General features: G+C 40.1%; 1 protein-coding gene across 2 annotated transcripts in view; it reads right to left on the bottom strand.

Annotated features, from left to right (window-relative positions):
• Positions 1 to 16,376, bottom strand: part of LOC146499253 (thyrotropin-releasing hormone-degrading ectoenzyme-like) — a 263,625-nt gene that overhangs the window by 164,462 nt on the left and 82,787 nt on the right. For both annotated transcript variants that reach the window (XM_085138114.1, XM_085138113.1), the window contains exon 4: positions 9,638 to 9,764. In XM_085138114.1, coding sequence (XP_084994240.1) covers positions 9,638 to 9,764 — 127 coding nt within the window. The remainder of the gene's footprint in view (positions 1 to 9,637; positions 9,765 to 16,376) is intronic.

Consider the following 16,376-nt stretch of genomic DNA (forward strand, 5'->3'; position numbering starts at 1 on the left):
CGTTTTCAAAAATACCCATGTAGGTATGGACGTAGTGTAAAAGAGTTAGTAGTTTATTTTCTTACTACCTGTAATTTATTGTAGTTTACTTGTATTTGCTTAATTGTTCACTAAATGTTTGAGCTGTGAAATAAACCGCAATGGAGCAAAATATGAGTGTGTGTGGTTGGAGGATGTGTTTGTGCGTGCGTGCGGGAGGGGGGGGGGCATTTTTCTTGTAAAACAAAGGGGGCCCTAGCAAAAAAAGTTTGGAAACCACTGATGTAGCCAGACGTTTTCCCTGAGCAGGTGTAACTTGGTCCTTGCTTAGAGCTGAAGGCCATATTTGAAGTGAGTTGTATAGCTTCAGTGAAATTATGCACCAGTGAAACCACAGCCAGGTACATTTACTCAAGTCCAGTTTTATGTAGTAAGATCTTTACACTGGAAGAAGATCTATTTATTTGACAAGTATACTGTACAGATGATTTTTGTTTTTAAAATTACAAGCATGTGAAATATAAAGTATGTCTCGTGTTAACGTTGGGATTTGTTGGGAACTTCATCCATTGTTGTTACTTGCCATGTTTGACAAGTAATAATTAGCAGTTTGGCCAAAAAAGTAAACATTTTCTTAATAAATACCACTCTTTTATAAAAGAAAACAAAAACTATGAAAAAGTAATAATAATAATAATAATAGATTGCATTTATATAGCGCTTTTCGGGGCCCTCAAAGCGCTTTACAATTCCACTATTCATTCACTCTCACATTCACACACTGGTGGAGGCAAGCTACAGTTGTAGCCACAGCTGCCCTGGGGCAGACTGACAGAAGTGAGGCTGCCATATCGCGCCATCGGCCCCTCTGGCCATCACCAGTAGGTGGTAGGTGAAGTGTCTTGCCCAAGGACACAACGACCGAGACTGTCCGAGCCGGGGCTCGATCCGGCAACTTTCCGGTTACAAGATGAACTGCCAAGTCTTGAGCCACAATCGCCCCAAGTAAGAAAGATTCCTTATATGGGAACTTTTTCTGTGTCTCAAATTCCATACTTTGGTATTTAAACTTCATATTAATGTGCATAATCTGCACTGTCAATACAGCTCCACGAAGTGCACATTAAGAATTTGGATGGTATATTTATAAAGATAAATAAGAATTCACACCCACATCTCTGACAACTGGTAAATATTTGTGAAATGCAGCAGCTAATGGCCTAAAGTGGAATTCCATATTCCGGGTATCACATTTTCACATCAGTTTGAGCAGGTAAACACAGTGAAGGGTTATGGGCATGCAAACTAAACAGACACATCTGTGTGCAGTACAGGAGTGTCAGCAGGGTGCACCATAAAAATGATGACCACAAAAAACATTAAAGATAAAAAAAAAACAGAGATAACAACACAAACTTTTTTTTAACAACTACTTTGGTCTTCTCCACAGCAGGAACTCAGCCAATCGGCCAACAAAAACACAAATAAAAGCAAGAGAAGCACACAGACAAGTTATTCAGCATCTTAGACAGTGCCCCCTGGTGACAATACACAGGTACAACACATACATGATGGTCTGCTCTAAGTAGGACAAACGCAAATGCAAGTCAATGGACAGTCTTTATAATTCAACAGACGGAAGTTTACAAACATTAGCATCCAAACTTAGAGAGGATTTTGAAAAGTGGAAAGATGGACTGCGCTGTGCACATTGAAGAGAGTGGCAACCTCAACATTGAAGTTTACCGGAAGCCCACACACACGGACCAGTACCTCCTCTTTGACTCCCATCACCCTCTGGAACACAAACTTGGAGTAATTAGGACCCTACACCACCGGGCAGAACATGTTCCCTCTAAGCCTGAAGGAAAAAAGAAGGAACACACACATGTAAAGGAAGCACTCAAAACGTGCGGCTATCCTAAATGGGTGTTTATAAAGTCAGCAAAGAGGCACAGAAAAGAAGATCAGACACCAGCGAGGGAGGATAAGAAGGACAGACGCAACAACATTGTCATCCCCTATGTAGCCGGTGTATCAGAAAAACTCAGGAGCGTTTTCTCCAAGCACGACATCCTGGTGCATTTCAGACCCAACAACACGCTCAGACAAAAACTGGTTCACCCGAAAGACAAAACTCCAAAACACAGACTTAACAATGTGGTGTATGCTGTACAGTGCAGCAAAGAATGCCCAGACCTCTACATTGGAGAGACCAAACAGCCACTTCACAAGCGCATGGCACAACATAGAAGAGCCACCTCCACAGGACAAGACTCAGCTGTCCATCTGCATCTTAAGGATAAAGGACACTCTTTCGAGTATGCCAATGTTCACATTTTGGACAGAGAGGACAGATGGTTTGAAAGAGGAGTGAAAGAAGCCATCTATGTCCACTGTGAGCGACCATCTTTGAACAGAGGCGGTGGTTTACGACACCAACTCTCTGCCATCTATAATCCAGTTTTGAGATCCCTCCCCAGACGCCTTAACGCCCACTCACATCCTGGGCCATCTGACCTCAGGAATTCACATGATAAGGTGGGGCCAGGTTTCACAATGAGCTCACCCGAAACACTGGCTGATTGGGACCCACACTCAGTTTCACACCTTGGCTCAGGCGATTAGAGGATCATCAGGGGATCCTTTTGTCCCTCTGTGGGGGGAAACTCCCACTAGGTTTAAATCTGGGACTCCCCACCATTTGACCTTAGAACTGAAGAAGCTTCTTGGATGAGAGGTGAAACGTCTTCAAGCAACTTAAAGAAGTCCAGACACTTTTCTTTGCAAGCTCCTTTGACTACAATGACCTGGATGACTGAGAACCTTCACAGACAAAGATGACAATCAATCCTAGTACTAAGATATATTTTGTAATGTAGCTCCAAGGAACTAACCATGGGCATTATACTGCAAAACTATATAATATTGACAAATGCAGCTTTGAGTGGACTGAAGCATCTTCTATAAGAATTGCCAGCTGGATGAATGTAAGGGTGTCAAGACTTTGTGACCTTTCTGAAGTAGCTATACTTGAATTGTATTGGTTTTACACAGCTGGATTAAAATCAGTGCTAATGTCACCAATAATGTTACTTCTTTAGTTTCATTTGCCAGTCATGTGGCTCACCACACTTTGCAAAATACTTGGATCACCATTTTTTTTATCCTTTAAATGTACAGTTGTTTCTCCAATGATCACGTTTTCTACACCTACTTTAAAGCAAAAACAGGAAACATTATTTTAGTGGTGTCTGATTTGTGCATAAAACTATGCTACCATCAGTGGACTGTATTAAAGTGATGCCATTGATTTTTGTGGAAACTTCCAGGAAATGCAAGGATGATTCCTGATATTTATCTGTGACTAAAACCATGGTCCAATCTAACCACAACCCAACAGCTCTGAGTTCCATGATGTCCATATACATTATATCCAGAATTTATCCAGATAGTAAAGACACTGTTTGGGTTAATTATCATCCAACAGATACATTCTGTGCTTTTTTAGCTGTAGATGTTGGAATATGTGAAGCAGAAGAAGAGCTGGACAGACCGACTGACATCTTAACGCTTGTCTCTAACAGGACAACTAGCCAAAATTATGCCTGCTATTACTCTGTTTTTATGGCCCGTCATCGGTCTGTGCAGAGCAGTTTTCCCTCTGTCCCTTTAAATTTGTATCTCAGCTCATCATTTCTCTCTCGCTCTCTCAGGGGAGCTTGATGCCCTGCATGACAACAGATGGAGCCCTGAGGCTTTGGGACCATGCACACACACACACAGAAAGACAGAAAGATGGCAACAGTAGGACGGGGTTAGAGGCAAACTGTGGTAAAAACTGATGTCAACATCAGTATGAATGGACACATACTCCATGATTATGTGTATATATGTAGATGAACAGGGGAACGCCCACAAAACTAATTTTTAATGGAACTGCATTCAGTCGCTGCTGACACACACACATTCTGTCCCCCTCTCTCTTTCTCTCTCTCTCTCTCTCTCTCTCTCTCTCTCTCTCTCACACACACACACACACACACACACACACACACATACTTTCATTCACATACAGGAAATATCTGACTCAATTTAAAACGAAGTCAAATCAAAGAGGAATTCACACAGAGGCTTTGCTCTCTTTGCACTCGTGTATTTACCACAGCTGACACTTGAGCTTGGATTTAATATGAGTTTTCGAAACTTCAAAACAGTGAACTGGGAGGACATCTGGGGATTTCTGGACTACTGTTTGGCACAGTAACACAACAGCCCTCGGGTGACTCTTCATCCGTATGAGAGTCTGACTGTTGTTCAGGATCACAGTGGCAGCACGCTAACCGGCCGGTTGTGCTAACCGCCTGCACAACTAGGCATGATGGGAAATGTGGGTTTACTGTGGACTTAAGATAAGTTTTAAAAATTCACAGTGTCTCAAACATAGATATGAGAGAATACTTCAGAAAAGAATTACTCTCGGGCCGGCTAAAATTCCAGTGTGAACATTGCTTAAATCTGAATCCCACCCATAATGCTCCTGGCTGGCACGGCAAAAATAGTCAAGCCTTGCAAATGTTCCTCTAGGTGTACAAATCACTGTTTCAGAAATACTAGTCCTTATTAAAATTCATCAGCTAGACAAGTACGCACATAGGATACAGTCTCCATTGCATGATGTGTACTAATGGGAGTACTCAAATTAAGACACTTTATCCGCACTGGATAATTATTTCTGTACATGGTATTCCATCAGACAATTACTTAACTTCCAAGTTAAATTACAATTTTTCTTACAAGATCTCTGGTACATCTTTTACTGTCATCGTGCTGCAGTCACTGCTAGCCCAGAGGTCTCATGCTCCACCTATAAACTGCATCTTCCTTGGTTCTGCCAGGTCTCTCTTGGAAAAGAGATTTTTAATCTCAGTGAGATTTTTTACCTGGATAAATAAAGGACTAATAAATTAAAAAAAATATAAAAGATAAGACAGATTTGGGAGGCCAATAAAACCCGTTCCTCACAACCTGACATCAAAGAGGTTCAAGCTTTTAACCTGACACTTTTGTGCAGCCAGGTCTGGACCACAGGATGTGACATCACCTTTAACTCAGCATGGGGCAGCTCGTTAATGCTGCTAATGCTGCTAATATCACTGTAAAGGTCAGGGAGGGTGGAATTAAATGTCAGGCCTAATCTGAGGCGATGAAAACAAACAGGAAGCTTTGACTGAAAGTGAATTTCTAATGTGATGGATGAATGTAGACAGCAAGAAAGTGTCTGACATATACAATATGGAGCCTTAGTGATCACATTAGCTTGTTTGGGTGAAGAGAGGAAAAAAGAAATGTACCGCTGTAACACAGCTAATTGATTCTGGCAGGTCAGAAGAATAAAACACAAACAATTATAAAGACACAAGAAGAAAAGAAGAAGGAGGATGAGATGAAATTTGACTGTTCTGAGAGGATTCATTAATCTGGGCAGGAAGAAGCATACATAGCACAGCTACATAGCAAATATGGCTGCACATATATACTGCTGCAGAAAGGCTGAAGGTTTTATAGGAGGAAAGCCCAGGATGCACAGACGAAAAAGGCTCATACTGCTATAAAGTTTCAACTGACTGATTCAGTCAGCTCATGTTTCTGGTAAAGCAGAGGAAGAAATACTAACTAGCATTAAAATGCCAAGCAAAAATATTCAAATGTGTTGACATGACACTTGAAACACTTTAAAGTGGCATGCTTTGATTAAAAACAAGCTTCCAAGTCAATTATGCAAAGCATGACAGCTGTCCTCACTCTAAAAAAGAGAACTTTATTTTGGTATAAGCTTAGAATTACTTTGACTTTAGGAGTTGTTTTTTGGATTTGTTTTTAAAATGACTGGTGAGTGAAAGCACAGTACAGTGGTGAGCACTCACACATTTGGTTGTTTGCTGTATACCACACCACACCTTATGTGGGTATAGGCCCTTCGACAAGCGCCACTGTCTAACCTTTATATTAGTTACTTCTTGTTCTACTTTGGTACTCTTTTCTCCCTTATACTTTTTATTCAGTTTTACAGTGTGAGTATAAAGAGTGCAGACAGGAAGACACAGACAGGACGTTGAAAAGAAGGTCAGTCAGTAACATAACAGCAAAGGAAAATCAAGCACAACATGAACCATGAATCAAATCATATTGTCAAAATAAAGATCAAAGCTTCATATTTTCCTTTAACTAAACGTTTTATTTATCAAAGCACGCTGAAACATCAATCCATCTTGAAGGAAAAGCCCTCAGGAGAGAGTTTGATAGTATGTTTAGTCAGATAATATCACTACAGACTAGTGATGGTGGACATATCTATATCATTAGTTCCTTGCACTTAAAGTAAACTTTCTTTGCAATTTAGTGGATTTTGATTGGGCTGTTTTTTATTCACACAGACATGAAGTCTTAATTTTAATATGACGGTGGACCGTTTATAGCAGCAGGGTTTGACAGCCCTCAGGCAGGTGAGTCTGAGGGCTGGAAACACAGGTAATTGAAGTGACACCATCATATCTGAGACAGCTGTGTCGGAAAGGGTATCAAGAGAAAGAAGTCAATTTCATAGCCAGACGTTTGTCTGACCAAGTGGCAATATATAAAAATGAATTTACAGTTAATTCTAGGAAGCACACATATATTTAATTCCAAGTGTTTATAATTAAATTATCATTTATCATTTATTATTTTTACCAAGACTATAGAACAATGCAGAGGCATTTGTGAACACCACAGTGTTTCTTGGCAGTGATTAATACAATATGGTCTCTGTTACCCTTCAGTCGACACAACTTTTTGGAATAAAAAAAAAATGAATTATGACAGAAAATCTCAAATGCAGCACAGCACCACTGGCTCCCACCACTTTCTTATGAAAAAGTTAATAATATTTTAAAGACAAACCCTGGCTCTCATTTGGAGCTCGCTTCACTTAATCCATAATGTCTGAGTAAAATTTAAATCAGATTTAGAGCAATTTCCTTCTGAATGCAAATTGCAGAATTCTGCTGTGCCCACAGATAAGACATCTTATACACCACTGGAAAGCCTCCAGACCTTTTCTGAATTCTGGGCTGTATACTTAGGAGTTCTTTTATGCAAAACACACTGGACTGGAGGTCATATATTTGGCTGCCATCTCACTGTGTGTCTCTGCTTCAATCTACCACTATCTGCATCTGGAACAAACTCATGGTTATTCAGTCTGCACTTGAGATGCAACACTTCATTTGAAACCCATGGACAATCTTTGGAGCAACATCCCTTTTCAAAACTTGCATATAATACCAAAACCTAAGATTTTCTGGACATTTCTAGCTACTAGTTCTTCTTTTCATTACTTTTGATCATTTCATTTAATTTTACAACCTCACGAATAAAAAACCAAAAAACCAAACAACAACAACAACAACAACAACAAACAGACAAAGTGGCAGTGAGGAATCTAAAATTCAAACATATAGATTTCTTTTATATATTTGCCCATCTGAGCTGACTCTTCATCTCCTCTCAGCATTTGAAAAATGGCTTGACAACACTTTCATTTTCATCTTTTAATAACATGAGCTATCACACATATGTTTTCAGCTTTTGCCGCCACCTCCACGTTTACAGTTCTTCAACTAAAGGTTCAATTTGAATTCCATTAAGTTCCTCTTATCCAGCAATTATGACCACACTAGGCGTTAAAGTGGGCCGGAACGACCTGGAATGATGTTCCAAAACCTTCAATTAATGCACAATTAAATCTGATAGGCAGATTAATGCATGATACTGCCAAGCCAGTTAATTTTTCATGTGTTGAAGCCTGGCATTACCTCCAGTTGATAGCATGGTAAGAGGTGCACTAAATTATTTAATAAGGCAAGGACAGCCCAACAAGTATTGTTTTGTAGTTTTAGATTTTTTTTTTCTATTTGATCTAAACATAATGTGTTGCTTTATATTTAGCAAACATCTCAAAAGCTGAGGTATACTAATTTTGTGTGATTAAACGTTTGATGAATAGGCAGGTTTAGTAGTGTTCATTGCAGACTAAACTGGTTGGTTTACAGTATTGTGGTAAGGACTGCAGTAATGCACTATGCTGGACTGGTGCAGAGCAGGCTGTGGTGTTCATGGTCAGTGTTAAGCTACATTAAAGGGTAGCAGACATCAAGTGGGGGTATCTTATCTTAATTTCAGGAGCGGGACCACACCCACATCCATGCCCCATCTGCTCTTCGGTCTATATATGCCCCTTCACTAATACCTGCTTTTCACCCCCCACCCCCATCTTCTTTTCTTTTACATGTAAAAGTACATGGGGATCTGCCTGGCCTGGGAACTGCTGCCAGTCCCCTCCAAGGCCTTCCCCAAACCGCAGCATCAGTCCACAGTCCCTCATCCATTGTACATCTCAACTGAGGATGTGGTCCCAGCTAGTGAATTTATCTTTAAACTGATGATGCAATTAGATTTACTCACAGAATTCAACCTCTAAAAAGTTTTGCTTATCTTAGGATGCCACTTCAACCCCTGAGTAATTTATACAGAAAAACTACAAAATGTTGACTTTTAAGTGACTCAAAAAAACTACAATAAGAAGACTGTTACCACTTCACCTTCTTCCAACTTTAGCTTTATCTTCAGTTCCATTATGTGCTGATTTTATTGAAGTCATGAAGTCATTTTACCACCTCATTCAAAACTTCTTTCAAACTTGTTTCAACTTCAGGTTCAGCTTCAGTTACATTATTCCACTCGTTTAGCTGTTAGCAATCTAAACACGGAGGACAAAACAGTGTTAATCAATTCAAAAAAAATAATAAAAATAATTGTCAAGCAAGCTGATAGAAGTCCTTTCACTACCACTTACAGCTTACATTTTAAACGCCGTAGTTTAGTTTCATGTCTGAGCTGCAGTGCACCAAGGTCAGCTGTCACTGCCATACAAATCTATTCAGAAGCTTCAAAGAATTAACTATAGGGCATTTAAACTATTTTATGTCTGTAGTGAGGCAGTCACATTTTTTACACTTTTACTGTAATTCAACCAGTTATATAACAGAGTCTAAAAATATAAAGGATGAAGGGACAAAGTTGGCATTGAACTTAAGTACTTTGAAACCTTACTCTGATGCGTGTAAAGACAAACCCTTTTCTCCTTTAATAAAAATACCCTCTGACTGTGCTTAATGTCTACAACTGCCATGAACTGGCTGAGGTTCAATTCCCAGACCTATTCTCTTTGTAGCCCCCAACACGCAAAAGGAAAAGGAGGACAGTGTGCTTTCTTTGCCCCATATGAGTAAAAATTGATGAGCCTAACAGTAATTGTACAAAGGACAAAGAGTTGGCTGACTTCCCTAAAATGAGACACCCAGGAAGTGGAAGCTGTTTTTCCTTTCCTAATTTGGATCGGCAGAGGGATGGTAAGTACACAGTGTGGTTTTTATTTAATGAAAGCTGACAGGAAATCAGACTTCAGGAGAACAAAGAACAAAGTATTTCGTCCCAACTTTACTTCATCTCCACACAGTCAGAGAGCTGCGGTGCACACTGAGCAGATCCTGGCAAGACAATGAAGGAGACGAGCCCACATAACGTCAGAGGAAGGACAGCACGTCAGCAGCCTTACCTAGTTTAGGCAGAGAGTACTGCACTTTGAAGTAGTCCTGATAAAATCCGAGGAGCCTCTTAGTAATGTGGAGGGCGTAGTCCCCTGCTCCGCTCAAAATGGCATCTGGCCGGGCATAGAGACGGATCTGAAGACAAATAAAGAGGAAGAAATGGAATTAAGCTGATTTTAATAGAGATGGATCTAAAAACAGATACAGAGAAAGGAAATTGGAATTAGTGTATGCTCAGCTCTACAGAGAACAAAATGAAATTAAGCCACTTTTTTTCAAATCTATACAGAAAAGGAAATTAAATTTGGCAGATACAAACAGGAGAAGGCTGCGTGTATATTAAACTCTTCAGGGGAAATAATACGATCAGAGAGAGTTTAAGTTTAATCTGCAGACAGGAAAATTTATATTTGAGAGATGTTTTCTTCAAAATTTGCAAAGAAACAAATGGAATCAGGTCCGTGTTAGGTGGGTCACATCTACAGACAGAATAAGCGAATCAGGTCGACTTCATATTCTGCTCTCCAGACAGAACAATTGAGTCTGGTTGATTTTGTTCAAATATAAAACAAGAAAAAAAAATTGATTTACAGCTGTGAGCAAGAATATCGACTGTAGATGGAAGCAAAAAAATACAAGAATGCTAAATGTTCTGCTTCAGGTGAATTCCAGTATTTCACACAGTCTAATGATCAGTGTGGGCTCATTATTGGACAGGGGTTGGAGCAGCTGCATCATTTATTTATAAAGGACAGTTCACCCAAAATCAAATTTACATATTTTTATTTGAACATGTAGCAATATTTATCCATTCAGACTGCTTACTCAAGCCCCCCGCATTTCTTTATATTTTTTGTCCAGGGAGCCAGACATTTTGCAACCTTTAAAGTGCTCCTGAGTAAGAGTTCTGGAGGCTTTTTGGTCTTTTTTTTTTCTTCAACATAGTCTGTCAACATAGTTTTATAGGAAAGCAGGCATTAAAAAGGAATGAACCAGTGTTGTGTCTGCACTTAACAAAAAATTTATTAAAGATTGAATTTTAAGTTGCATATGCAGTTTGTTATTAATAGCCTGTCACATAAACAAAAAAACATAAAAAAATATCCCCATTTCTTTAGCTGAATTGATGACAAATGCCAAAGATTACACAGTTTGAGTGGAGTAAAATAGTAATTTTATACCAGCAAAGTAATCCTCACTGGGAAGCCTGAATGGGCTATTAGCCAAAAAAATCCTATCCTTCAGTGCACAATAGGGAAAACTGGACAAGTGGAGAACAAAAGTAACAACCCCCTTTGCTAGGAAAAATTCAGCAAAGACCCGACATGGGGCCCCAGAGTGGCATCTGGACTCGAACCATGGCCACACTGGAACTGAACTTAAGATGAAGGTCAGCAGGTCTTAGCTGGTGGTCAAAACTAATAGAATTATAAATGCAGTGGTCAGGCTGCTGACCTCTGAACCACTGCAGGATGACATGCTGACAAAGTGTGTGTGAGATACACTCCAACTCATCACTGTTGCTGGGATTAAAATGATCATCTGCTCTTTCGAAAGTGATTCTATTGTTTGGTGACGATGGCAATTAGTACTTGAGAAGAGGTTCTTTTTTTGTGCCTCACAGCTCCTGACAAGCTGTGTGTAAAAGTAAAATCACAGCTTTTTCATTGCAGAGCTGTGACAGCAGCTTCACTTCTTTTTTTTTTTACCCCTTTCACACCTTCACCAAAACACAGTGTAACATATTGACTGACTTCTAATGAAATCCATTTTAATTCATGCAGTATGGACTCAAACACTTGTACGCTCATCTGTACACAAATCCAAAGTGGGCCATGGGGCATTACGAGATCCAGGTTGAAGTGCCCAGTTTCTCAGTGCTTTGGCTTCACTCATTTAAATATTACTTGCCCTTATACATCAATCAGCATAACATTATGACCAACTGGCTATTATTGTTGGTCTCCCGTTTGCTACCAAAACAGCTCTGACCAATTGAGGCATGGACTCCACTAGATTGCTGAAGATGTGCTGTGGTATCTGCACCAATATGTTAGCAACAGATCCTTTAAGACCTAGAAGTTGCAAGATGGAGCCTCCATAAATCAGACGTGTTGGTCCAGCTCATCCCAAATGCTAGACTGGACTGAGACCCGGGGAAGTTGGAGGCTCATGATTGTGCTCCTCGAACCATTGCTGAACCATTTTTGGTTTGTGGCAGGGCGCATTATCCTGCAGTGTAACATCCACATGGATGGCACAACTCAAGTTTTCATAGCAGAAGACTGCCCAAAGAATCACATTGCCTCCACCAGCTTGCCTTCTCTTCTGATACTGTTGTATCAGAACAAGCATTACATTTTTCAACAGTTTGAGCTACAGCAGGTCCTCCGTTGGGTCAAACCACACAGGCCAGTCTTCACTCCCCCACATGCATCAGTGAGCCTTGGCTACTATGACTCTGTTGCAGGTTCACCACTGTTCCTTCCTTGGACTGCTTGGCAGATGCTGACCCTTGCAGACTGGGACCACTCCACAAGAGCTGTAGACTTGCTCAAATCCTTACACTTGCCTACATTTACTGCATTTAACACTTCTTCTAACATAAAATGCTTATTTGCTCTCTAATATATCCCACCCAGGAACATGATGAAGAGAGGATCTGTGTTAACCTGCCAATGGTCATTGCAATGTTATGTCTGTTTAAATTCAAGTTTGATGTCAAAGTTAATGCCAGCAGTTTGACATGATCCTAAATTTTAAGGTTGACTATAGATAAAAATTCTGGCTTTATCCTGAAGAAAATATATATTTGAATCCAAATTTTACTGCAATTGATTCAAAAGTTCTTGATTACTTTTAAACTACAACCATATCCAAGCCACAACTGTGAACCTCGTGGTGGTGCCACCAGAAAAGTTGGTGTGCAATCCTCCCATCAGTACAGTATCTTAAATGTTTAGCCTTTTAAAAAAAACTAGGCTAAACGTCATAATCAAATCATCTGACAGACCATCCTACAGGCTACAAGCCTCCGTGAAGCCAACCAGAAGAAGGACAGGGATTTCAAATAATGCTGCATTGTGGTTTTTAGTGTTTCAGCCACCATCAAACAGAAGTTCAGGTGCACTGAAGTTCAGTGTGATTATTTACACACATTACCAATCACACTGACCAACACATTAGGAGTCTGTGTCCGACTGTGAAGGAAAAATAAAAACAGATTTTGCTCTTTTTTTAATCTGACTTTGATGCCAACTTAGTGTTTGTTAGTGTGCTGTCAGTCTGCTGCCCTCTTGTGATTCTGAAGCTCAGTCAAAAATGTTTCACTTCAATGACTCCCAATGGACTCTTTAAACTAAAGTGATTCTTTCAAGCTCACAGACAGACAGACAGACATCTGCTCCATCTGAGTCAATTTTCATTTTAAAAAAAAAGCAATTTGGCAGGTCTGCAAAAGAAAATTAGCTTCTGCTGCCGCTTTATTCAGTAGGCATCCGGTGTTTGAGGTCAGCTGGTCTAATCTCTGGTGCAGCTTTCATACGGAAACAGCAAAGCTCTGTTAGCAGCAGCCACCATTACTTTATCATACAAAACACTGAATTATGAGGCTCAGTCTCATCGGTGGTGAGTCTAAAGTCTGTTTTTGTCTGTCTGCAGGTGGAGAAATCTCTGTGTGCAAGAGACAAGACTGAAAATGTGTGGTCCCTTGGGCGACACTGCATTAAAAACAGAGATGATTCTGTCATGGAAATCGATGCATGGGCTCAGGAGCACTTCCAGAAGTCACTGTCTGTCAACACAACTCACCGTCCCATGCACTGACGCAGGTAAAAGCTCCATCATGCAAAGACAATTCTGTCTCTTTAAGGTTCCTTTCCCTCCGAATGAACCCTCTGATCTAATTGAACCGTCTAGGCCATAGTTGTCAAACTCACAGCCTAATTACATTTGGCCCGCGAAGCCATACCAAATTACTATTAGAGCTGGCCTACTGGTATTATACAGCTAATATATATATTGTTTAGTATTAAGCTTTGCTTGTTCCATATTCAGTTTTTCAGCAAAACTTGTTTGAGTCCATAAGAAAAGATTCATTCTTATATCTAGAAGAAGATTTTTTTTTTCAATAAATATTAATGTTAGCCCACGACTTTGTTCCAGTTTTGAATTTTGGCCCACTGTGTATTTGAGTTTGACACCCCTGGTCTAGGCAATAAAATACATGGCCCTTTAATTTTATTTTTTAAATCATTCTTTGCTTAAAACTCCTTAAACTCTACATGTTCATTTCTGACTCACAGACCATTCTTGACAAAGTTAGCAACAAGCATGTCAGGCATATTCAAACAGCCTACAGCCCACAAAGCCAACAAAGCCACGCAGTGGGACTCATATTCAAAACCAAACAGAGATCTGAAGCAGACGGCACTTTCCACTGCAGGAAATGAACCTTTGTTCTGCTTTTGGTGTACTATACTTATTTTCAATTTGATAAATGCAACATCAAATTGCACTGTGTCTGAAAGACAGAGGACAAAGTCAGGACTGGGCTTCAAACCAAGCAACAACCAACTTTATGACTTCCACAGAGATAAAGCTACTTCTCTGCCAGCAGACTTCAGATCAGTTACGTTTGTCGAGTTCTGCAGTTACCTTGTGAACTTTGCTGATGGTATCACGTCTTGGTATCACTTGGTATCACTGAATAGCCGCTTCAGTCACATTCTCTACAAATACTTGATGGATTTGTTGATCGAGAATTAACAACTACTGTAACTTATGGATTAACCTTCAGCACAGACTGTAATGTTGACATGGGACTTCAGTACCTTCAACTCGTCTCTTACGGTCTGCGATTACAAAGAAGCACGGTGGTAAGATAGTTGATGGGTTTAGATTTTATTATTGTCATTTGTATTAGGAAATATTTAACCATATATGCTTAGAGGTGTATAATCAATTGTGTAGTGATAGGATGTGTGATCTTTAGCAGGCTGCAAAGGCTTGGTGTGCATTCCAGAGTGTTCTGGAATCCACACCTACATCCTGGGAGCATGGGAAGAGGTCGTACTTTGTTTTATTGTTTTATGGTAGGATAAACGTGGCTATATCTGTTTTCGTCTGAGTGCCTTTTGTTTAGATGAACTGCTGGACTTTCCAGACCAGTAGGTTTAGGGAAGTCATTTATGGGGTCACACTCTGACCCCACACACACACACACACACACACACACAGTATTCTTTGTTCACATGTTTACCTATGTAAGATGTTATATGTTAATGACCCTATGCATATTCATGTAACCACAATAAAAGGAGTGCTATGGTGCTCTATGCTCTGACCTCAGATGGTTTAAGTAAGTAAAATGTTATTCTTCTTAACGTGTAAAGCTTTATGAGCTGATGAAGCCACAGAGGGAGCACGGTGGGTAGAGTTTAATGTGTTTCATGGAGCTTAGCGGTGAAACACTGACACAATCACACGTCTGTGATGTTGCCGTTTCTGGTTTCAGGACTTTTCAGGTGGACAGATGTGATAATTTGATCACATGACTTGATAACACGTGAGGAATTAATTCATTTTGAGTTAAAAGTGGTGAGAAGTAACATTTCTGTGTCCTGAATACTGAACTGTATTAACTACATTAACTCACTTGGAGCTTTTGCTTAGAGGTGTTTTATTTCTCACAGTTTTCTGACTTTGACCATCTTTAAGAAGCTGACTGAAACTGCAGAAACCTGCCAGAAAGACACAAAAAGATTGAAACGTGCCCTTAAAATAAGCTGCCAGCTCTCCTCTCTGTGTTTGTGTGATGGATGGAGCAGTTAATCAGACTGATCCTCCAGACTAATTATACACAAACAATGTCAGTTGATAGATAGGGGTTACCATAGCGACAGGCAGCAGTGATCTCACTAATCAATACACGTGAATCAGCGTGTGTGAATGAAAATAAAGGACAAATTAAATGCGTGTGTGTGTGTGCTGAATGGTTTCACTGTCAAGGAGAAACCAGCTCACTGTCAGATGAAGGACAACAGAGACTGGCTATCAAATACAGCACACACACGCAGCAGCAGCGGCAGGTAGATGTACACACAAGTTAAAATACACGTGTTATTTTCCCCATGAAGACACACAAACTCACTATGATGTAATACTGCTGTATCACTGCTGGCTTATCACTCATACACACACACACACACACACACACACACTGTCCCAGTACCTCTGCTGTCTCTCCTCTCTGAGCTTCACTTCCACTCTAATAAATTCTGTTTTCAGAAAGCTGTGAAAACACGTTGAAACCTGTTCAGTGGTAACGCTGCAGATCTGCTGCTACGTGGTGTCACAGTGTTTGTGTCGCACACGAGCTGCTGTAAACCTGCACAAATACCAACAAAGACCGGTAAAAGAAAAAGTACTAAGCTGCCTTCTACTGAAACTACAAGCAAATTTTTCAGGCGAAGTCGTACACACAGCTGCAAATATTTTTTCACATTTTCGATTGTCGCGTTGGCCTAAAATTAATAATCAACATCTACTCGATGAACATTAGTTCATTCCGAGCAGAAACATCCAAGATTCAAAAATGAAGCCAATGAAGATGTGCCATAAACTGCAGTTCCTCCAATTGCCACTGGAGGCTGCTCCAGAAGTGAGTCAGGTGGCTACTTTAGGTTTAGGGGAGAATGAGGATAGTTGTAACACTCTCACTTCCTCACACTGCCAAACTGTGTGAGG

Source organism: Neolamprologus multifasciatus, chromosome 17, assembly GCF_963576455.1.
Source record: "Neolamprologus multifasciatus chromosome 17, fNeoMul1.2, whole genome shotgun sequence".
Classification (NCBI taxonomy): Eukaryota; Metazoa; Chordata; class Actinopteri; order Cichliformes; family Cichlidae; genus Neolamprologus; species Neolamprologus multifasciatus.